Genomic DNA, 24308 nt, shown 5'->3' with positions numbered 1-24308 from the left:
GAACTATATCGAATCGTCCAATCGTCGATGCTCTTCTTTTATCTATGCGTCGATGGAAGTGCGCGACGAGCTAAAGGCGCGGATACACACGGAGCTAGACTAAAAATATTTATTAATAAATAATAATGAATTCATTATTATTAATTTTATATCAAATAATGATTATTAACTTGGAAGTCTTCTAGCCAAATAATATGAATATGAAAAATCAATATGAAATAAATGTTTAATTGAACAACAGCAGAGAACAATTGTCTTTATTCAACACAAATAAAACAATTGATTCAATCTACAAAATTTAATTTTTAATTCAAATCATATAATTTATTTATCATTTATGTATATTTTATTTATGTTATTAATCTCAATATCACAATTAAATCACGCAGTTTCAAATACTTTGTACAATTGTCATTGCACAATTTTGATAATAATTTAACTATTAATATAATATATACTTAATAGTTTGATAATGAATTTAATATACTCTATTAATTGAATAATAAATAATGTGAGAATCATTAGTAAATACATAAAACTCATAAAATGCATATTTTGTAAATTTTATTTAATATTTTAATTTTTTTATTTCGCGTATAATTGATTTAAATTTTATTTAGATGCATTTTTATTTTAGTTTTTTTCTTTGGTTAATTTTGTTTGAGATAAAAAAAAGAATCTTATATTCTATCTGTCGCGTAAATTTGTTTGGCAAAATTAAAATCGCTCAATTAAAAATCTGTAAAAAAAACAACATTATTGAAAATATGTTAGTATCATGACTCACGTATCAAAATGCAATCCCGACGCAAAAATTTTTGTAAACACTAGTTTTCGATAAAAAAAATATATAAAATCAAAAAAAAAAAGTCACCGATTCGCATAAATTTCCTTTAACTGAAATTTCAAAATGACAACTAATTTAACCACATTTTCCGTAAATACTTAACTTGGATTTATTTGTTTTCAACACAGCAGCATCATGGATATAACAAAAGAGAGGATCGATTCCATAAATTCAGTGGAAACAGCTTATCTTAAAATTCATTCCGGCTGAATTTCAAACGGTAAGTATTTTTATATTCATTATTACTTAAAAACTATTTCAATAATGATCTATTTTTTATTTAATAAATATTTTGTTTGACGTTAAAAAAACAAATTTTGATAATGACGGTCAAAAAACTGTTTTGGTCTATATTTTGGTCTATTAAAAAGTATTTCATTTTTAAATTATATCCAGTGCCATTCCTAGTAGTTCACTGGGATATGAAATAACGAAATAATTTAAAATGGCTAAAGTATGTATAACAAATAATTTTCATAAATATAAATTTGTGTGTATTTTAATTAGCTAATGTTTATTATTTTTTCACACATTTGAGAGTCCTCTTATACTAGTGTGCATAGATAAAGGAAGAGTATAAACCTCTCATACTAGTGTGCAAAAATTATATAAATACTATTTGTTCATGTAATGTTAAATATTATATATGAATACTTTAAAATTGTTTTTAAATACTCAACTCATACCGTGTGATCATGAAACAATGTGTTCGCTTTATCTTTAATTTAATTTCGAACAGATATCACGTCGTTCTGGTACTGCAGTGAAGTTGCTTCTTAGTCACCCTAACTTGATAGAATTGGAGAGGTTATGACGTTTTTCAGTCATAATAATAAGTTGTCACAGAGATATTTGTATTTATTTACCTCATAAAATATGTTTTCATTTACAACTCACAATCAGGTAATCAAATACCATTCTAACCGTTCAAAAGGATTAGTAAAATATTACTTCTGTTCATTTTCAGATTTTATTCAACATAGGTACAAAGTCAGGTTCTAGAAGGACAAATAATGTACTAAAACCTTCTAAAGCAACTCAACATAAATTCAAAACGAGTTCCTTCTTAGTTAAATTATGGCAAAAAAAGATACAAGAATCTATACAAAGGGCTCTGTTAGGCTTAAAAAATGTGGCTGCCAGCACTATTTCTACTACTGATGTTGTTAACATGAAACTAATAAATCCAGACGAAATAGTTAATGACATCAGATCATTATTACACCCATGGCACCGGTCATACGTATCTAAACAAACATTCAATGAAAATAAAATGTGCTACACATTACATCAAGGGGACAATGTCAATAGTAGAACTACACTTAGTGATAAATTAAATCAATCCAGTTACTTAATAAATGATATAATGTTTAATTTTACTAAAAGATCTATAATTTCACATGGTATGCATGTACGATGCTTTAAGACAGAGCGGTCAGTTCAAGCTGAATCTCAAAGAAACCCATCAGTATCATCCCGCCTAAAGAAAGCTATGGGTAAGAACACAATGAGTTAAAATTTTAATGTATTGTGTTTATTTTAAGGTCTTTTATTTCTTTGAAGGTCTAGGTTCAAAATCAGATAATACCATCCAATCTGAAAACCTAACCAAGCTTTTACAATTAGAAGATGTTAATATGTCAAGTGACCAGGTAATTTTATAAATGGTGCAGTTAGTCTAAGTGTTTATCACACAGAACAATATTTGTTGAGTTCTATTCTTAAAGAATCTAACTAGAACTCTACTGTTTCACTTAAAATGACTATGTAGGCACGGGCCAGCTTGAGTGATGTGACTTGGTGATATAAATTCATAGAAGATGCATATTTCTGAGATAAAAATCAGGACAATATTCCTTGATATTTTTAAAAATCAGATTGTTGTATATAACACTAATACATAAACTATCTTAATTATCACACCACAAATAGAACTGAATAAATTCATAAAATTCACCACCTTTCAGAATGAAGTATATAGACTAATACCTCAAAATTAAACATTTGAAATGGATACATGATTACTCATCTTTCTCACATTTTTTTGTTCATTGTTCAAAAATATCTAGTTAATTTTTTAAGTGTAGGATTGCTCCAGCCCCAATGTTTCAAAATGATAATAAATTGATTTTTATAGATGCACGTAAAACATAAAGGAGTGAACAATGTGTGATATGGTGAAAATTCTGAACAAGACATATAATTGTCACAAATATATATTAAATTCTATTTAACCACATCCTTGAGTGGGTTGTTTAGTTAGATTTTTGAGAATGCTTAGTCATTGGGCATTGCATACAGGGTAGTTTGTTCTGCACAAGAATTTTGATAATACCGTTTTTTCTTTTTTAATCTCTATATGAAAATCAAAATGATTATTAAAAAAAATACTAATAATTTTGTTCTGTGTGATATGTTGCAAAAATTTTGCATTTGTTAATTTTAATCTTAATGTTTTAACTTTAGAGGCATAAAATTAAAGTAGCCTTTGCTGAAGGATATCTGGCTGGTAGTGGTCCTGGTGGCCCAAATAAAACGAGTAAAACTAAAATGTATCTAAAGTTATTTCAACAACTATTGACGATTACAATATTTTTAGCAATATTTGTTAGTTTGATGGCTAGTGCAACAGGCTCAGTATTTAGGTATCATTTGATCTACATTATATTCACTACAGAAATGACACTTGAATTAATAATTAGATTTTGAATTTATAGGATTCAGTTAGGAAACCAAGTTGAAGTTGACCCAGAAGATATACATGTTACATTTGATGATGTTAAAGGTGCAGATGACGCTAAACAAGAGCTAAAGGAAGTAGTATGTATCAAAAATATTTATTAAATGATTGCATAATGTTACTATTATTATATTCGTTTATTTGTAAGCTTTTCTTAAATAATCTAATTACATGCTGCTGGAATACTCACTAAAGAGTTTATTGAAAACTCTTTTTATAGAAAATACACTGAATATTTTTAGTGTTTGCAGTTTTCTTTTATGAATTTCATAAATTATAAATGAAATAATTTATAAATGAATCTATTAAGATTTTTTTTAACAATTTAAGGTTGAATTTTTGAAGAGCCCTGACAAATTCTCAACTTTGGGAGGAAAATTACCAAAAGGAGTGTTACTTGTTGGACCACCAGGCACAGGAAAAACATTATTGGCTCGTGCTGTAGCTGGTGAAGCAGGAGTACCATTCTTTCATGCAGCAGGCCCCGAATTTGATGAAGTTCTTGTTGGACAAGGAGCAAGAAGAGTTAGAGATTTATTTAGTAAGTAATATTTTCTAAATTTATTAAATGATACTTATAAAAGATACTTTTTGAACCTTAGTATAATATAAAAATGTCTTGAAGATTGCTTTGAATAGGTCAACATTTTTTTGTAATGATGATATCAATTATACCTAACTGCATTTATTTTAGATATACCTTTTGTATACATTTATAGAAGCTGCCAAGGAGAGAGCTCCCTGTGTTATTTTTATAGATGAAATTGACTCAGTGGGAGCTAAACGTACGAATAGTGTTTTGCATCCTTACGCTAATCAAACTATCAATCAATTGCTGTCGGAAATGGATGGATTTCATCAAAATGAAGGTGTAATTGTGCTAGGTGCAACAAATAGACGAGATGACTTAGACCAAGCTCTTCTTAGACCAGGCCGATTTGATGTTGAGGTATAATAATAGTATTTCACTTAGTATATATTGGATTTTTTTTTAAACAATAATTTGATTTTTTTTATTTCAATATTCATTTCATTTATACTTGATTCTTCTCTTTTTTTAATTTCTATTTGCATTTTCATTTCTATTTGTAAATACTTACTTGTATTTGTTATGTATAATAATCTATATAACATATCTTGTCTAATAGTAAATATATAAATATTTATAAAGTTTCATATTTGATATGTATATTCTACCAATATTTTATTTCTTAGGTTTCAGTTCCTACTCCAGATTACGTTGGCAGAAAAGAAATTCTTATTCTATATTTAGGACGTGTTTTATGCAAAGATATAGATATAGAATTGCTAGCTCGGGGGACAACTGGTTTCACAGGTGCCGACTTAGAAAATATGGTGAATCAAGCAGCTTTACGGTAATTATTATAATCAATTATGAGACTTCAAAATTAGTAATCAAAACATTTACTTTGTCAATACCATAAATTTAATAAGGAAAATAATTTTTAATTTTGATTGTTTTGAAAAAATTTCAGTGCTGCAATAGATGGTGCTGAGACTGTAAATATGAAACATTTGGAAAGTGCACGGGATAAAGTACTTATGGGCCCTGAGAGGAAGGCTCGATTACCAGATGAGGAAGCAAATAAAATCACTGCTTATCATGAAGGTGGACATGCCATTGTTGCATATTATACTAAGGTATTACTTATACTAAGATATATATGTATATATTATATTTTTTAATATTGACTGTTGTGTTTCATATTGTTTCAAACAATCATATTCTTTGTTGTGTTTTATAATGAATGATTTTATTTTAATTTGTTATTTTAATTACTTGTCAAAATAGATTATTTTTGCGATATGATTATTTTTATATCTGTTAAACTATTCTATATTTCCAGGAGTCCCATCCACTTCACAAAGTAACCATCATTCCAAGGGGACCTTCATTGGGCCACACCGCATATATACCAGAAAAAGAACGTTACCATGTTACTAAAGCACAACTGCTGGCCATGATGGACATAATGATGGGAGGTAGAGCAGCTGAAGAACTAATATTTGGTCCTGACAAGATAACATCTGGTAAAAATTTCTATACTGCATTGTTATTGAAGTTATATGTTTTCTATTGTTACCTTTTCTTTAAATGTGAGAATGTTTCTAATTTATTTAGACAGATCAGAATGAATAACATTTAGAATTTTGGACGTTAATTTCATTAACTTAATAAATATATGTTTAATTCAGGATTGATTATCAGAGGATAATATTGTATTTTGTTTCACTTAATATTTACACCCAATTCTATTTTTGCATGAATATTTAATCTTTGTTTGTCTCTGAAGGGTTTTTCTAGAAGCAATGTTTGTCCTGGGTTCAGGTTTTTTGTCCGGGTGTGCCCCGAATTTTTGAAAATTGTAGTTGAAATTGAATCTTTGCTATAGCTTGACAATAAGATTATAACTAAGAAAATGATATGTATGGCGTTTATGCTTGTATGAAATTATACTAAGAAAAAATGGCCAAATACAAAAATATAAGGGTCGGATAAATAAACCTTCCTTTTTAATAATTTTGAACTTAGATTTTCTTATTTACCAAATTCAGCTAAATTTTTAGACAATTGACAAGATTTGACTTGTCAAACTGATACATTAATAGTGAAATTCTGTAATAAAGTTAATTATGAAGAAAATTTAACAGCATTTAATACAAGTAGAAGAAAACAGATCAAAATATATAAAAAGTTTTGTATTTTTTTCAAATCACAGGAAAATTGGAGACAGGGGATGCGCGCCCCACAGGTTTGAAATCACGGACTATATTGTTTTGTATACAACATATTTTTTGTGTAAAAAACATAATTAGGTGTATTTGTTGCTCATATAGAAATGATTATTATTAGGCAATTATTATTGTTTTAGGTGCAAGTAGTGACCTGAAACAGGCAACTTCAATTGCAGCGCATATGGTGAAAGATTGGGGTATGTCAGAGAAAGTAGGACTTCGTACCATGAATAATGACAAGCCTGCGGGCCCCAATGGCACTATGGAACAGCTAGGACCACATACCTATGAACAAGTATTTATATATTTGTCAAACCTAAATCATATATCAACATACTTAAATTTTCAATTTTATATATTAGTTGAAATAAGTTCTTATAAGATGTTTTTAATGTAATTTTGAGTTTTTACCATCACAATCATCATGTGTTTGATATTATGAAATTTGGCATAAATCCTTTACTCCTTAAGCCATCTTCGTGTTTTGTTCGGTTAACACTTCTTGTTTTATCGGTGAGCTGTTTTTTTTTTTTTTTTTGAATTGGTTTCAAACCAATTCAGATTTCAAAACATCAAAATAAGTAGTCTTATGAAGAAAAAAAAAACAATTTACATACACAATGTTTGCATATTGTTTCTATGGGATATTAGTATTTTCTGTCTATAGAAATAACAAATCATATCTGTGTAATTAATATATTGCAGAGAAAATCATGTTCAGTTTGAGTGACATCATCTAAAAAATTGAGTTATAAGTTTTTAATATTGCATTATTTTGACTGGCGGAGGTGCTAAATTTTAAAGTTTTTAATGTGTATGATTGAAATTCAAATGATGTAATGTATGATATATGTAGATGAGCAATTACTTTTAATGTATGCAACTTTTTGTATGCTTGTTTTGCAGGTCGACCTAGAAATAAAACGAATCATGTCTGAGAGTTATGAAAGAGCAAAGAGCATTCTACGGGCCCACGCTAGAGAGCATAAAGCTATTGCTGATGCCCTTTTGAAATACGAGACACTTGATGCCGATGACATCAAAGCCATAATGACGGGAGAAAGAGTGAACCATGGTGCTCCACATGAGTCTGCAACATCATGAGATCATGATATTTTTATACATGTAAATAATGATAATAATCATTAATGAATTCTATTTGAAACATTCGACATTTTATTTAGTTTTCCTTCTTAGTTTATCAAATTGTGTAAATATAAAATACAATGCCAACATTAGGAAGGTAATGTTAACGTTTAAATAATCAAAATATGAATTAGTTTCTTTTATGTTTGAGTGATTTATTAGGTCAAGTCACGGTATATATATATATATATATATATATATATATATATATATATATAGTTTACTTACATTTATAAACTTTTTTGTTTCAGAGAAAGTTTTTTACTGTCGTTTTATAGATTATTCTTTTAGTCAATAAATCAATAATCATTCATTTCAGACAATAATCATGGTAAATCAAATGGTATTGTATAAAAGCAGAATTAATTCTTATAAACCATGTTAGATTGAAATCTAATACGAAGTTCATAAGAGGTAAAGTGTTATTTCGGACATTTTATTTTTATGTATACAAACGTTTTATGTTGTTGACTTATATTTATTTACTGATTTGTAAAAAAAATACTTTATGCATATTAATAATATTCTGCTTTGATGGTAGCATACAATGGATTATTACCATTATTTATTTTTTTTAAATAAAATGATTGCTGAATAAGGATCTTTGAAACATTCAAAAGTTTATAAATGAATGTAAACTTTGTTAAAGTGAATATTCAGGATGCGTATTTACAAACATCTATCCTTAAATTGCCTTGAAAAAAAAAGTAAAATATATATATACATATACAGTTGTGAAAATTTGTAGTACATGTTTTAAACATTGTGTTATTTATTAATAATTATCGTTTTTTAATAATAATATTGTTGCTTTGAGACCTAATTGTTCTTGTTATCTGAATATAATTTATCAATATATAAAACTGAGCTATATCAAAGTATATAAAAACAATTATAGTTATAAAAATATTTAATAGAAAATGATACACACATTAATTTCATATACGGATATGAAATTAATGAAATCAGTAGTTAGAACTAGTTCTTTTTCAAGAAAAAACTGTATTCTTGAGTAATTTAATTAGACAAATATAAGTAATAGACTGACCAGCATTAATTACTGTTCAATTTCAGTTTTTTTTTTTTTTTGAGATATTAATGTTGTTATGTATTACTAAAGCTTTGAATTTGTTATATAATTAAATAGCATTATTAAAATAGTAAAATGCCACATTTAAGTTAGTGTGTTATTTATTAAATTATATATTATTCAATTAAAATCATTATTTTACGTTAAATTAATTACTATATATATTGAAATAATATGTGTTTATAAATAAAAATCAGATTTTTAGGAGTGTACCTTGTTCTGAATATTTCATTTGGAAGAACAGTTTTGTCTCAAAGCATCAACACTATTATTCTTAAGTATAAAGAAAATAGTTTTTGTTAAAATTCATATATATATATATATAATATATATATATATATATATATATATATATTGAAATATGTAAGTTTGGTGTTGATATATATTTTGATGAGTTATTTAGAATCGGGCAGTAACACCAAGTAAAAAAAAAACTAAAGTAGTTTTGAAATACTTTATTTATCCATACGTTTCGGTCTTCATCGAGACCGTCATTCAGTGGAAAAAAGAAATTAATTATACAAAAATACACTACACTATTACACTGTGATAAACTAGCTATTAATAACTGGATTTTTTGACAATTTTTGGTTACATTCTAGTGTGTACAGATTGACTAACGTTTAAATGAGTATTTAAGTGTAGTATATTTTTGTATAATTAATTTTTCATTTAAATACTCATTTAAACGTTAGTCAATCTGTACATACTAGAATGTAACCAAAAATTGTCAAAAAATAATCAGTTTAAATGTTCCAGTTATTAATAGCTTAGTTTATCATAGTGTAATAGTGTAGTGTATTTTTGTATAATTAATTTCTTTTTTCCACTGAATGACGGTCTCGATGAAGACCGAAACGTATGGATAAATAAAGTATTTCAAAACTACTTTAGTTATTTTTACTTGGTGTTACTGCATGATTCTAAATAACTCATCAATATATATATATATATATATATATATATATATATATATATATATATTGTGACTAATAAACATTCTGCATATTGTGCTAATATTACAAATATTAGTCCATATGAAAATGCTATACAAAAACTATCACCAACTAATATATCTTCCAGGTTTACGGAAATAAATTTTGACTTCAAGTTTTCATAAAATCAAATATGAGATTTAAATCTACATGAGAGACGTCAACATGAGTTTGATTTTGTTATTTTCTGAACATATTGCGAAAGAAAATATTTATATATAATGCTATATTAGTTGAAATAAAAAACAATGTAATCAAGCTATGTTTCCACTATAATTTCTATTAATATCTTTCAATATGTCTAGCTTGTGTATGCAGCTCGGATGATAGAAATATTCACCTTTCTTTAGAATCATACAATTAATTGAATGTTTTGCGAATATAAATCTAAAATAAAACAAATCCAGCTGTTTTGAAAGTTACATTTGTTATTAATGTGCGTTATTTGTTATTTGTTAATAATGCATTATTATTTATTATTATTATGCATTATTATTTTATCTTAAGGTATTAACACGTTACCGCAAATGACGGCTATAGCCGTCCGATCTTTAGCGATATGTAGGCAAACAACGGCTATAGCCGTCATGCACATTTTAATTGTTAAAAAAAACAGCATTTGTACGATGTGTACTGACGCATACACTTGTTTATTATTAAATAATACACCCAAAAAAAAGGTTTAGCATGCCAATTGTTTTTTTATGCGATAACAGTCGTCCACGACGATAATAGCGTTCGGTAGTCGTCCCAAACGTTTAGTAAATTTCAGTTCATGCAGTTGAAAAGTGTATTTTTGTGAAGACGAACCGAGAAAAAATGACGTAATGAGCAAATGACGGTTATAGCCGTCGAAAGTTTTTTTTTAGAAAAACTGTGGCCAAATGTGATAATTTTCACTTCCAAACATACACTCGGCAATATTCATCTGGCAATCATAATCAATTTAAAAAAAAAAGTGTGTTTCTAAGCACGATCGTCAAATTAAAGTGAGCGGCAACGTGTTAAAGATAAATCGTAATGAAAAATTAGCTTCAATATAAACTAAACTAAATCAAAATGAACACGAAAAAATTTAAAGTACCATTGTGTTTCTATACTGTCGGAATAGTAGGATGTAATAAAATAAAAATCAGGTTATATGGATGAACGCGGTGATAGAAAAAATAATAAAAACAATGGACAGAGTGTTTTTTTCTATTGATCAAAGTAGTTAAAATGTAGTTGTATCTAAAAGCTTTACCATAGATCACAACAAGATGCTAGAAAATTTACTACATACGTGGTATATGAAGGAAGTTGATCGTGCAATTCAGCAAGCCGAGCATTCTAAAATTACAGCAGAAAGACGTAAAACTGTTGAAGACACAGAAGAGGCGGCTTCGGCAGGAATGACTTGTAAAACCATCGACGATAAAGAAAAGGAGCCTAGAATAGGATTACGACGGGAGGAAATACCTTGTAAGTTTTACTTAATGATCTTTATAGTCACAGTTTTACTTAATGTATGCCATTTAATACCTAAGCAATTAATATTTATTATAATGTCACGATTATCCCGGGATGTACATCCTGCATAACATCAAAGCATCCTGAGTTGGCTACAACATTGAAATTTAATTAATGTAATATGTTTTTTATCTAGGAATTTCAACATGTTTTGACCAATCTTGATAGATTTAGAGGCGCTTAATTTAAAAATGTAATCCGTTTTTCCATAAATCGACCCGTCTAAAGTACGACCAACTTGAACTTTGCAAAATCGCCAACTTTAAGGCTGATTTCGACCATTAAGATGATGATAAATTTGTAATTTTTGGGCTTGGTACGAAGATTGTACTTCAGTCTATACAATACATGCATTATATTAATGCCATTCATTAAATGCCCCAAATTAGCGTTTGATAGTTAGAATTTTTGCCGGTCCTGGCTACTCCTGAGGTAGGCAATTTAGCCCCTAAAATCTTGAGTTTTTGTGCCTAGTGCAATATTGCGAGTTTTTTACTAAAACAAAGTAGTTTGGTTGCTGGAAACTAGGCGTAAAATTACATTTCATCAATAACTATTCGAAAAATACAATTTGGAAATCGTGCTGATTGCATTATTGATAGTTAAAAAAAACTCTTTTTTTGGCGAGTTTAAGGGAAAGTTGTATGACGATAAAGACTGACCGAATATTTTGGTAAAAACAGTATGTTAAGAAACTTTAAAAAAAAAGGTTATGTATTTTGTATAAAATATTTTTCTTAAGAAATTTTAAGAATTTTATAATTTGAAAAGTAATAATTGCTTATCTGTAATTTTTGCATATGAATTCATACCACTGTTTTTTTTTTTATAAAAGCACTTGTAAATTCAATTAATATTTGAAAATTTAACTTCTCTTCAGCATGTAATAACGTTGTAACAGTAAAGGTAACGGCACGTCCTGGTAATTTTATTTTTATTTCAAGTTTAAAAAACGGACAGTAAATCATCAATTCATACAAGTGTACAAATGAACAGTGTGACTTTGTTGCCAACCAGCTTAAGGTGTTACTCTGGTCAACTCTACTTTCCTGAGGATTTTGGATTTCATGCGAACCTCATCGGTAAGTTTCATTTTTATTATTATTGCCGATCTTGTAAGCTAATGCACAGTCGTTTTAAAAGTCTTTCTGTATCTGTTCTTAAGCGCCGTCAAGTGTATTTAATTTAATTTTATACGTAGGACCGGGATTCGATCATAGTGCATCTGGGGGGTTTGCGAGTCGAGCGCTTAACCACTTGGCCACATTACTGTATACTTGTATACTTTAATCTTTACGAATTTAGCGTAAAAAATCTTTTTTCCGCTCATCAATATTATTAAATGTCACATATAAACTAACAAATATTAATTTCTATTATCATTATGAAAGAATTGCTTATATCCGTATAAAACATGGAGATTTATGCATACTATCACGCCAAATGGTAGCTGAGTTTTTTAACTCTGCTGATGTTGGTCCACCAGGTACACGTCTGCCGTGATAAATATAAGGTTTTGATACTATAAGGAATAAAATATGTAAATGGCAAACATCGTAAAATACATTCAAAAAATTTTTTTTTCTGCATTTTCAAAATCGTCTGCCACCATGTTAACCGCGCGATAATCGTCTGCCATTGCTATTTTACGATAGTAATAATATTATATTTTCAAATTTTCGAAACGGCAACCGTCGTAAAATGGTTCGGATATGGGCGAAAAAAAGGTACCTTTACCAGCTGCGCAGTAGCTGTGTCCGCCACTTTGGGCTTAGTCAGTCCCCATTTCATGTAGGATAGGTATAGAGGAATCGATGCACAAAATCTCAGGTGTCGTAAAATGCATACTGTCATCCGCCCACGGGCTCTTGGTCTATATCCTTTGAACCATTTGATTGTTTTAAAAAAAATCCATAAAACTGTACGATTAAAATTACTATAATCTATTTCATAATAATTATGACAGTTATTTTTATGTCAATTTTGGGGAAAAAAATTTTCCATGGACTATATATATAAATATATATATATATATATATATAGTATATATATAAATATCTTTGAATATTTATATATCATAAAAATAAAGCGGCAATAACTTTGTTAAAAAATCCGTGGATAGCAAAATATAATCAACAACTAATTGGACAAAGTCTTTTTGATGAAAAGGACGAAATTATCCTGTTTGATGAGCTTTCAGTGCGTGTACCACTATAAAACAACGAAATCTTTGGTTGCAACATGGTAATTTTAGCAAAAAAGTGGATTTGTTTTTGCAATTTTCGAAATATTTTGACTGATTCCTAAAGATTTTGGGACGCCGATTTTAAAAATGCTTTCCGTTTTGGATAAATCCACATACATTCTGCGAAAAATCGAAATCTTTGGTTGCAAAATCGATTTTTTTTAAAAAAAAAAAACGATTTTTTTTGCGATTTTCAAAATGTTTTGATTGGTTTTGATAGATTTTGAATCGCTGAATTCGGAATTGTAATTCATTTTTAGATAAATCTACATACCTCTGCAAAAAATCGAAATCTTTGTTTGCAAAATCAAAATTTAACTAATGATATGAACTTTTTTTTCGCGATTTTCCAAATCTTTTGACCTATTCTGATAGTTTTCGAGACGCTGATTCCGAATATGAAATCAGTTTTTGGATAAAAATTTTTTCCACCCTTACGACCAACTTGAAGTTTGAAAAATTGCTAACTTTGAAGCTGATTTTAACTATGAAGCTGATGATAAATTTGTAATTTTTTTGGTTTGGTATAAAGATTGTACTTTAGTCTACACAATGCATTTATTAGAATTATTAATTTCATTTATTAAGTGCCTTAAAATTGCCTTAAAAAGTTACGATTTTAGCCAATTTTGGCAGCCCCTGATAAACCGGTTTTGTATGGGAAATAGTAAAATGTGTAAAATTTTTAAATTACACCAAAGTATGTTCGGCTTACTGGTAACCAGGCGTAAATACGAATTTATTAAATTCTATCCACTACCTACTATTTCTATCTTATATTTTTATGTATATATATATATATATATATATATATATATGTATATATATATGTATATATATATATGTATATATATATATATGTATATATATATGTATATATATATGTATATATATATGTACGAGGTGTGTTCAAAAAGTACCCGGAATTACTAATAATTAAATTTCGCGGGTCTGGAGTGTCTGATTGTCAAAATTTTTTTTTTATTGTGTTGGTATACATGCCCCTAAAGTATGATGAAATTTTCAGCTATATTCACTGTTTACTTTGTCTGTGGTAGTCGCTAAGGTTCGACGTGTTTTTCTGAGCTCGGCGATTTTTACAATGGAAGAATTGAAAAGTCAAAGAATTTGTATTAAATTTTGCGTAAAAAATGAAATAAAGTGTTGCAAAGTGCAAAAATTCACCAGATATGGCTCCGTGTGACTTTTTCCTATTCCCAAAGTTGAAGAGACCCATAAAAGGACGGCGGTTTTCCTCGATTGAAGAAAATCGCTGAGAGTGCTCAAGGACATATCAAAAAGTGAATATCAAGGGTGCTTCGAAAATTGGAAAAAACGCTGGCATAAGTGTATTATATCTGGGGGGGACTACTTTGAAGGGGACCACATTAATGTAGACGAATAAATAAATATTTTTTTGAAAAAACGAAAATTCCGGGTACTTTTTGAACAGACCTCGTATATATATATATATATATATATATATATATATATATATATACTATATTATATATATATATATATATATATATATATATTACGTCGATATTTGTAATACTGACACTCAATAAATTTAGTTACTTATCTATATATATTTATTTAAAAATTATTGAATTCATTCTTCTGGCCTGAATCGTATCTTTACGACCTCGGCCATTCGCTCGCTCGAAATGGTATAATTTCAGGAAACTTATATCTTTCATTTAAAAATAAGACTTTATAATTTTACAAATAGGTAAGTTTTCTGTATAGCCAGTTGGCCGAGATCGTTAAGTTACCATTACGGTTGCTCGTCGTTTCTCGGTTCGAATCCCGAAGAGGTTTCAAAAATCAATTCTACAGTTTTTCATAATTATCAAATATTAGTTCAAAATATTAAATTCAGGTGGCGCATTTCGACCTTGACACTTAGAATATTTCTGAAAAACAAAAATTCAAGGTTCGCACTTGACTGTAAGAGATAGAGGTATAAAGAGAGACATGACGAAGATATAGGAAGAATGGGGAAAAGAGAAGTGTAGAGGCAGATGATGAATAAGAGAGATGTGTGTATGAGACATATGCTTTATTCAAATTCACTATAAATACAGTATAAGAATATAGAAATAACGTTTATAATTAATAATTCAAATAGCCGAGTGGTTAAGGTGACCGCATACTTGGTGACATAACTCTGGAGGCAGAAGGTGAGGCGGATCGAATCCAGTTGAAGATGACGAAGACCAAATCTGAAGCAGAAAAAATGGAGCAGTGCTGCTGGCTGGATGATGGCAGGCGCAGGGGTACTGAAACGAGCACAGCAAGTGATGATCAACCTGAGGTTCATAATGCGAGAGTTTACACAGAGAGAGACACATTACGGACGGTGCGTGCCGAACCCGAAACTCTATCCAAAAACACCAACATGCAAAACGAACAACAACAAAAAAAAAAAAAAACGGTAAAAAAAGCGAAAAAAGGAAAAAAGGAGGAGGAGGAGGGAGAAAGGGGAGGTGGACAACCAAAAAAAAAATCCCCCTAAGTCCCAGACGATTTTTTCACTTTCCGGTTCAGCGTTGAAACTTTTTTATGTTTTTTAGTGTTCCCCCACACCAATTCCCTAAGCCAACACTCGAATGAAATGAAGTCCACTGTGAAATTTTCACAACGAGAAAAAATTACTGGGACTTAGTAAAAAATTTTTAATATGCCCCAATAAAATTTTCTCGTCATGAAATTTTCAATGTGGGTCTCATTCATTCAAATGTTGGCTTTGGGATGATATAGCATGCAAAATTAACTCGTCTGTCTTAATCAAAAAAGTTTCACAAAATTTGGACTTAAAAAAAAAAAATTATTCGAAAAAATGATTTAATTAATCGATGAAATGAAATGATATTAATCGAATCAAAAATATTTATATATGACTTGATAAAACATGTGAAACCTTTACAATTAATCGAAGCGAAAACAAATGTAGTTGACTTGAATAACATACAAATTATTGAAAAAAAACATAAATGACATTCAATAAAACTTGAACATTAAAAGCTTCAAACTGTTTAAAGCTGAATGTTATCTTTTAGAAATTGAGTTAAATAATTTTTACAACTTGAATCGAATAATAAACTTGTAAAGAAAATTATGTTTTGTCTAATCATTCAAGTCAACTCTTCGAAACTTTGATTGCGTGTCTGGATCAAAATTGTTTTAGCATTGAAAGAATAAAAATTTATAATTTAGCTATGCAGCAACATAATTAAATAAATTTAAAATAAAATTACATTAAAAGACTTTTAAAAGCTGCATTTAATTGACAACTCTTCAAACAACAAAAGTCATATCAAGTATTTTAAATATTTTGATCAAAACCAACAATCGTGTTATCATTAATAAGAATGTACATGCAGTTAATATCGCTACAGGGAAAACACATGATTCTTGACACTAGAGATATAATTTTAAAAATTATTTTCTTAGAATAATGAACAAGAGGTGTTATAAAAAACAAGATTTATGTAACAAAGTATCTTTTCCTTTATAAAATAGAGTGGCACAAAAAATATATTTGTTGTTGAAATGCTTTCTGAAAAACAAACTCTTCAGAACTAGAATTTTATCTTAAATACCATTAATTTTAGGGATGCTATGGCTCCTTTATTGAATAAGTAATCAATGCATACAAAAAGCTGTATTGGTTAACTAATAATTTAGTAACAAAAATTTAAGATACAAGAATTCTGAATTCTACACAAAATCAGCTAATAGTGTTGTTCGCGCCAATCAAAGCATGCGGATATATTTGATATATTAAACAAAAAATCATCAATAGATAATTATAAAAACCAAAATCATACAAATCAGTCAGAACGTAATCAAAAACAGTATTAAAGCTATTGTAAATACACTTATAACTTGTTATTAATACAAAATAAATATATACAGTTATCAATTAAGTGTTTACATATGGTCCTTCGAAAAGTAAATTCAAATTCAGTCAAAACAAGATCTTAAAAATCAAGTGTCATTTATAGAACAAAAAAAATTTTGATTGACTATTTATGGAATTGTAATAATAAAAATTATTTTCAATGCCATGGAGAAGTACAAGTTTTTCCCTTATATTGATTGAAAACATGTATAAAATACACTTGTGTAAATAGATACTCAAATTGAATCAAAATGTTTTCCCCATAATAAATTAAATAAGAACATAGTCTTTTACACATGTCTGCCGAATTAATTTAAATTTTTATTCGTATAATAGTTGTTGTTGAATAAACAAAAGATTAACTGTATTTCATGCTTTGAAGCAAGCAACAAATTAATAAAATGTACCTTATTAATAAAATGTTATTAACAAGATTTGCAGCAGATATATGTATGTGAAATGATAATAATTCACGAGCCATAAAATATTTCTGTAAAATATGCCCAGACTGCTTTGATTCATATACCTTATATATAAATGATATCGGATAAGAAAGGGACAAGTTCTCAGCATCTTCCAATTAATTTTTTCATACAAAAAGTGGCATGTAATACAAATCCGGTCAGTAATAGTAAACCCTTTTTAGAAAATAAATTATAAGTATTATCTTATTATTTATCTCTATTCAAATTATAGTTTCACTGAAGATGACAAACAATATTGTGCTAAACATCAAAGATTTTCAAAATTGCATTTTGAATTCAGTATTTCAATTCATTATAGGTACATTAGATGTAGTACGATAAATGCCTGTATATAATATCAGAAATATATTCTTTGACTCGCTTGTATAAAACATGCTCTGCACTTACATTGCTAGAAATCCTCTTCAGCTAGCAGAACACAAAACTATCTGGAGCATCTGCCAGAAATATCAAATACTTGACACAAAATCACTACTTTAAAACCACTACATAACTTCACTTTGTCTTTTACAAGTCTATTCGACATATTGCAATTGTCCGAGTAAAGTCTTTACACAAAAATAAATATTTTAAAATAGATATGATGTAGAAATGCGCTACCATAACCTACAAAAGTATACACATTCATATATAAAATATACATTTGCCATTTGCATATATATATAGATAAAGGATACATTATCACTGTAAATAACATGATTAATTATAATATTATTTCAAAATGGGGGCCCTGAAAGAGATAATTATGACAATTAAGGTAGCACTTCCACACATAGCCATTTTTTTAACTTTTTACAAACGTTGCACGATATATTTTTTATATCACATTGATGTACAGATTTAATTAAACAATTTGATGCATGCAATTAATTAAAACTAATCAATAATGTAATTAAAAACTCTCAATTAACGCGATAACATGTTCATTTACAAAAATCTTTTTGACAATTGAAATGATTGAAGTTAGCAAAATGACCGCTGCCCCAATTTTGAAAAATTTAAAGCGCGAAATTCAAACAGAAAATTTAATTTGCTAAAACATTTATATTCATCAAAAGATAAAGTATTGTTATATGAAGTATATTGTTCAAAGTGTTTAAATTTTTGAAATTCTTCAGTTAACTTATATACCATAAAATTTGTAATTACAATTATAATTAACTATTATAATATAATTTATCGAAGACTCAAATAATTTTTTTAATTTATAATATATCTATATTCTTTTTAAATGCACTTAGTATTTTGGATACTAAGTAAAAACGTTTCTCAATCAAATTAATATGGATTTGAAGTACGAAAATATGATAGTATAAAATTAATAATAACAAAAAACAGTATCTAACAAAAATATAAAAAATCTTTTTATACACACACATTTGTTTTGTTAACTATCTGTAAAATCAAGCTTATCAAACATACACACACATTCTAAGTTAAAATTATGGATATAAGTATTTAATTATTTATGCTGTCGTTTCACTTCTAAAAGATACAAAAAACTTGCATTTTTACATCATTATAATATTCATGCTCAGATATTTCATCTTCTTTATAACTTGCTCAAGATTTCGACAGATTGTTTCAAATCGATTTCATCAATAGGTATGTAGAACATCCAGGTGCATTGGGTCTGTGTGAAACTGTAAAAGGCCTAGGTAGAAATACTCAGTTCTTTAAAGTACATTATTCAAAGAATGAATTTTTCGTTGTAAAAACGATTGTACAAGTATACAGCTGATTCAATAAAGAATTAATCTGGAGTTACTTATAGTAAACAATTCAATTGCTTCGTCTACATTCACTTGAAATTCATTTATAGATCAGATTTTCTTAGATTATTATGAGTGAAAAGTACTTTTGTACAAACTTGGGATTGTTAAGTGAACTAGAAGATTTACTTATTTTAAACTTGATTTATTTGAAGAATATGGGTGATATATATTTTACTGGTTAATTCATTGAAAAATTTATTTGAATATTTAAGTTTTTATTTCACTTTAAACATTTTTTATATACTTTATTATATATTATGAAAGAGTGTAATGCATAATAATGTATAACTTTTTAATATACAGTATAACATTCTCGGTTACTCAATCTGGTGAAGCATGGTTCTGTTAATAAAAATCATTAATTTATTATAAAAGCAATTTATTAATATAAAACAATTTTATTATAAAATTTAGAAATCACTCAATGCATTGATATTTTAGAATATAAAATAAGATTTTCATAAACTGGTGATCATTCATAGATTTCATTTAAATTAGTTGTAGTTGGACAATGGAAGACTGATGTCTCTAAACCTGAAACATATATAATTATTAACGTAGATATATTTGTTTGTTATCAAACAAAAATTCCTAAATTTTTAATAAAATCTTATTTTAATTTTTATATATGCAGTGCTAATTAAAAATTAGCAAAATACAGATAAGGTAAAATAAACGATATAGGTATTTATAAGAAATTGATAAACATACCAGCAAATTGACGTCCATTTAATATCTCATCTAAATAGTTATACCCGTAACCATATTCACTTAAAATGCTTGAAATATCAACAACCCTGGAGTCTGAAGGTCCCTGTCCTGCAGACCGAAGTTTAGGCGACTCAGGAGGCCACATTTTCTTTATTGAAGTGCTTGCATACTGTTTATTTTGTTCTGCATTATAACTATCTAAGTTTCCAAAATTGTAATTACGATTTGCAATATAAGCCGAATCTTTATCAACACTTGCGATTAGAGAACCGTCTCGAGATAGATCATGTTCATTTTCTTTCGCACAAATTGACGTTTTAAAATTATAATTTGTTGGTTCTGGTTTGTCAATGGATTTGAAGAAACTGGAGTATTGTGGCTTTACTGATCTGTCTCCGACAGCAGAAGATAATTTGTAATTGTTTCCAAACGTTTGGCCGAAATTCGACTTTTGCTTGCGTTTTTTTGTATCTACTATCATAGCCGGGCGGTAATCCAGTAATTATCTTATTGGACATATTAGATTCTTGAACACAATTTTGCAATTCCAGAATAATTCCATTATCCGGCGTTTTAGAAATCTGTAATAAACGCAAAATTAGCACGTCATGCAAATAAAAGTGTATTGATATTTCGATTTAAAAATAAAATACTAGGTGTAAGCGGCATTTTTCCTTAAAAAAGGGAAAAAAAATTTTCCGATTTATGTGAATAATCAACATAATAAATAGGAGTCTACGAAAATTTAAGGATATTTTATATTATTTTATGACTCGAAGAAAAGGCCTAGCCGATCTTCAAAAATTAATCAGAATTCGAAATCAAATCAAATTTCGAAAATCAATTTTTGATAATGTGGATAAATTATTAGGACTTGTCTACCAATTATGAAAATTGGTTGGGCCGATTTTATCACAAAACTAGTGGGGCGCATGGCATCGTGCCTTAAGGCAAATTGCAGGAACTTCCCGTACCAAAAATTATTAACTTCCCGTAGGGTAAATTATAGTAATCGCAAAAAATTGAAAATGAATTTTTTTATATATCTTTACGCTTCAAAACCTTCTGAACATTTTGGCATACCTTAGAAAAAATGGATGTATGTGTGTTTGTGTGTGTGTGTGTGTGTGTGTGTGTGTGTGTATGTGTGTGCGTGTATGCATGTATGTTCGGATACAAATTTTCGTCGACGATTTCGGGATCATGTATCAACCGATTTGAATAATTCAAAAAGCATTCGATTCGTATTGATAAGGGGACGTGCTGATTAGTTTTTGGCAAAGGCAGGTCTAGCCGTTCCGAAATTACGGGGCAAGAAGTGCCAAAAACGGCAACTCAGTTTTTAAAAAAACGGAGCGTCCGATTTGAATGATTGTACTGCTTAATTGCATAGAGACATGTAAATCGCGTAACGCGCAGCGTCGCTCGCGAACGCCATAACAAATGGATAAACATAGGAACGTAAAAAATAAACATGGTACGGAACATAGGAATGTAACAAATTCATACTTATTGTAAAATCTCTATAAAATATCTGATAATTTGATGTGCATGTGTCTAATGATCATTTTGACCGCCAAATGGCTTTTTGTTTTATTTTTTTCATTAGATCTCCGAAACCGCTAGACCTGTCTTCATGAAAATTTGATCAATTCTTCATCTTGTCAATAGAAGTAAAATGGTTCTTTGAATTTTTAAAATCGGATACTCCATTCTCTTAAAAACCGTGTTACCGTTTTTGGCACTTTTGCCCCGTATCTTCGGAACAGCTAGACCTGCCTTTGAAAACTAATCAGCACGTCTTCTTATCAATACGAATCGAATGTTTTTTGTATTCAAATCGCTTCATCCGTGCTCCCGAAATCGTCGACGAAAATTTGTATCCGAACACACACACACGCACACATGTACACATACATCCATTTTTTCTAAGGTATACCAAAATATTCAGAAACCTCTGAAACGTAAAGATATATAAAAATTTTAATTTTCGATTTTTTTGCAATTACTATAACTTACCATACGGGAAGTTAATTATTAAATGGGAATCCTCATGGAGTTGATCAAGTAGCTAAAATGTTTGGAGTCTGTTCAACACTTTGGCAAAACGTAGATGGAATGGACAAAATGTCAATTTTTGACTTACATATTACACATACACACAAGTTTTTCAATTTTGATGGCAAGCGACTTAGTATCACTTGAATATCGTCAAGAAAAATTTAGCGAATCAGATTTTTTTTTAGCGGAAACAAACTTTCTCCAGGAGATTTGTACGTAATTGTTTAGTGATTAGTACGTAATGTTTAGTGATTTATAAAATGATATTTTAGATTTAACCACTTCGGTACGGCGCCTATTGCCCGCAAACGCTGAGCGTTACGCTCGTGCACTAAACGTGACGCATTTGCGGGCGTCAAGTATAGTTGTCGCTCATACCGAAGTGGTTAAAAGTTTAATGTTTTTTTTCTCAAATCTAAAAATTGTTTATATTTCGTGCAAATAAAAAACTTAGGTGATCAAACGACGTCTAAATTTTGGAAGCTTCAGTCACAGAGTTTGAGAATATGTCAGGCAAACGACACTAGTTTTTATGCTAATTGTAAGTACTCAAAATGATTTGAAATACAAAATAAGAAATTTTACTCTTTCAGACAAAAGAGATAGCAGGAAGCGACCATTTCTAAAAGCTAATAAAAAAACCATTAAGAAAAAACTAAAAATTTATTGTTTTTGTTAAAGCACTACGTGCTATTTGATGAAGATTATCCGAAGTTCTTCCGTCTTTGCTGTTAGATTTTGGAATCACGTTTTGTGTACAATTATTTAGTATATAAGAAGAAGCTGAGATTTAGTTAGCCAGTCAGAAGACAGGAGTCAAGTCAGAAGCCAGACTTGGAGTCAGGCTTAGTGTTTAGATACTTAAAAAAAATGTAGTCTCTGATCATCGATGACCAAAGGGTTATCAAACAAATTATTTAATTGTAAAAATTTTGTAGATTTGTGGCGCTATTTTATTTGTAAACCATAAATATTATGTACAGAAAGATAACTAAATATTTTCCTGTTTGCGTGTTAACATCTGATTTTGCAAAATTTAGTGGGTACTGGTGGGAATCGACACGAGTATAGTAGTTTTTCTCGAAAAAGTGTTCATGAGGAAAAATACGAAGATCTCGATGAAAATGCATATTATTTCATGTTATCGAAACAAACAATTATGATTACAATTCGGGCGATTATTTCGGCTACATAATAAACTTAACGATCATAAATGCTGCCTTTATATTCTGCAGCTTCATTAAAACTTGCTCGATATCTTGGCATTTATAAACTTCTGCATTTAATGCATATCCGTATCGGCGCGTAAATTCAGCCGAAACTTGTTTTAACGTAGCTGCTTCCTTATTGCGGCCGGAAGAAGACGATTGCAGGATCTGCTCCAGTTGCACGCTTAATACTTTTGTCGCTTCTTCTGGTGTTAGACGAACTTGACGATCGTCATTATTTTTACCGCAATCGATTATCTGCCAAATTCAATAAGTATAATAGTTACTGTTTAACCTTCTTTGCATGGCGATGGAAATTTCAATCATACTATTTTGTCAACAAAAAAAAGTACTAGAAACCCTTGAACTGATATGTAAATTTGTTGCTGGCAACATTTTAAGCGACTATTGCGTACAACAAAATGCATTTTTTAAAAGAAATAGCAAACGTCACTGTTAATTACCAGGACTAGAACTTGTCATTTCCCTGTTTGTTGTTACTGAAAAAAGGAGCAAGTTCTTAGTTTGTTATAACGAAGATATAAAATACAGTAAAAGTGAAAATGAGTGAGAAAAGAGTTTGTTTTCACGTTTTTGTTGTTTATGTACAATTTATATCAAAACACTATGAATGAAGTCTCTCAAAACTATGTGATGGAAATTTTGCATATCTATGCAGTAGTTCCATTTGTAATGTATGGCAAAGATTTTTTTGTAAATATTTTTTGTGTGTTTTTTGAAGAGAAACAGATTATGATTTGTATAAGTTATTTGGTATAATATTCTACATGTCAGTAATCAAAATTCCTAGCACAAGATCATACTGGTC

General features: G+C 28.9%; 2 protein-coding genes across 2 annotated transcripts; one reads left to right on the top strand and one right to left on the bottom strand.

The window, feature by feature from the left end:
* The first annotated feature begins 1615 nt into the window (after positions 1-1615).
* On the top strand, positions 1616-7448 carry LOC113366883 (ATP-dependent zinc metalloprotease YME1 homolog). The gene is made up of 12 exons (XM_026608532.1): positions 1616-1750; positions 1815-2343; positions 2411-2499; positions 3314-3492; positions 3565-3667; positions 3918-4128; positions 4307-4536; positions 4803-4963; positions 5084-5249; positions 5456-5639; positions 6482-6639; positions 7251-7448. The coding sequence occupies exons 1-12, from the start codon at positions 1724-1726 to the stop codon at positions 7446-7448; spliced, it is 2235 nt and encodes a 744-aa protein (XP_026464317.1). The 5' UTR covers positions 1616-1723.
* A 12982-nt stretch (positions 7449-20430) lies between these two features.
* Positions 20431-23737, bottom strand: LOC113366902 (the record flags this gene model as incomplete). The annotated part of the gene is made up of 2 exons (XM_026608551.1): positions 20431-20791; positions 23492-23737. Coding segments are annotated over 2 exons (480 nt in total), but the record flags the coding sequence as incomplete, so codon positions are not given.
* Between the last annotated feature and the right edge of the window lie 571 nt (positions 23738-24308).

This window comes from Ctenocephalides felis, unplaced genomic scaffold, assembly GCF_003426905.1.
Source record: "Ctenocephalides felis isolate EL2017-DRISC unplaced genomic scaffold, ASM342690v1 CF-g0.4_SCAFFOLD_00637, whole genome shotgun sequence".
Taxonomy (NCBI): domain Eukaryota; kingdom Metazoa; phylum Arthropoda; class Insecta; order Siphonaptera; family Pulicidae; genus Ctenocephalides; species Ctenocephalides felis.
This window is presented reverse-complemented; position numbering and strand designations above follow the sequence as displayed.

What these genes read in the sequence shown, in the direction of transcription:
- LOC113366883 (XM_026608532.1), top strand. Translation starts at nt 1,724, where the DNA reads ATGTTTTCATTTACAACTCACAATCAG. An exon ending in CCGCCTAAAGAAAGCTATGG is followed by an intron (nt 2,344 to 2,410) that starts GTAAGAACACAA and finishes ATTTCTTTGAAG; the next exon opens with GTCTAGGTTCAAAATCAGAT. An exon ending in GTGAATCAAGCAGCTTTACG is followed by an intron (nt 4,964 to 5,083) that starts GTAATTATTATA and finishes AAAAAATTTCAG; the next exon opens with TGCTGCAATAGATGGTGCTG.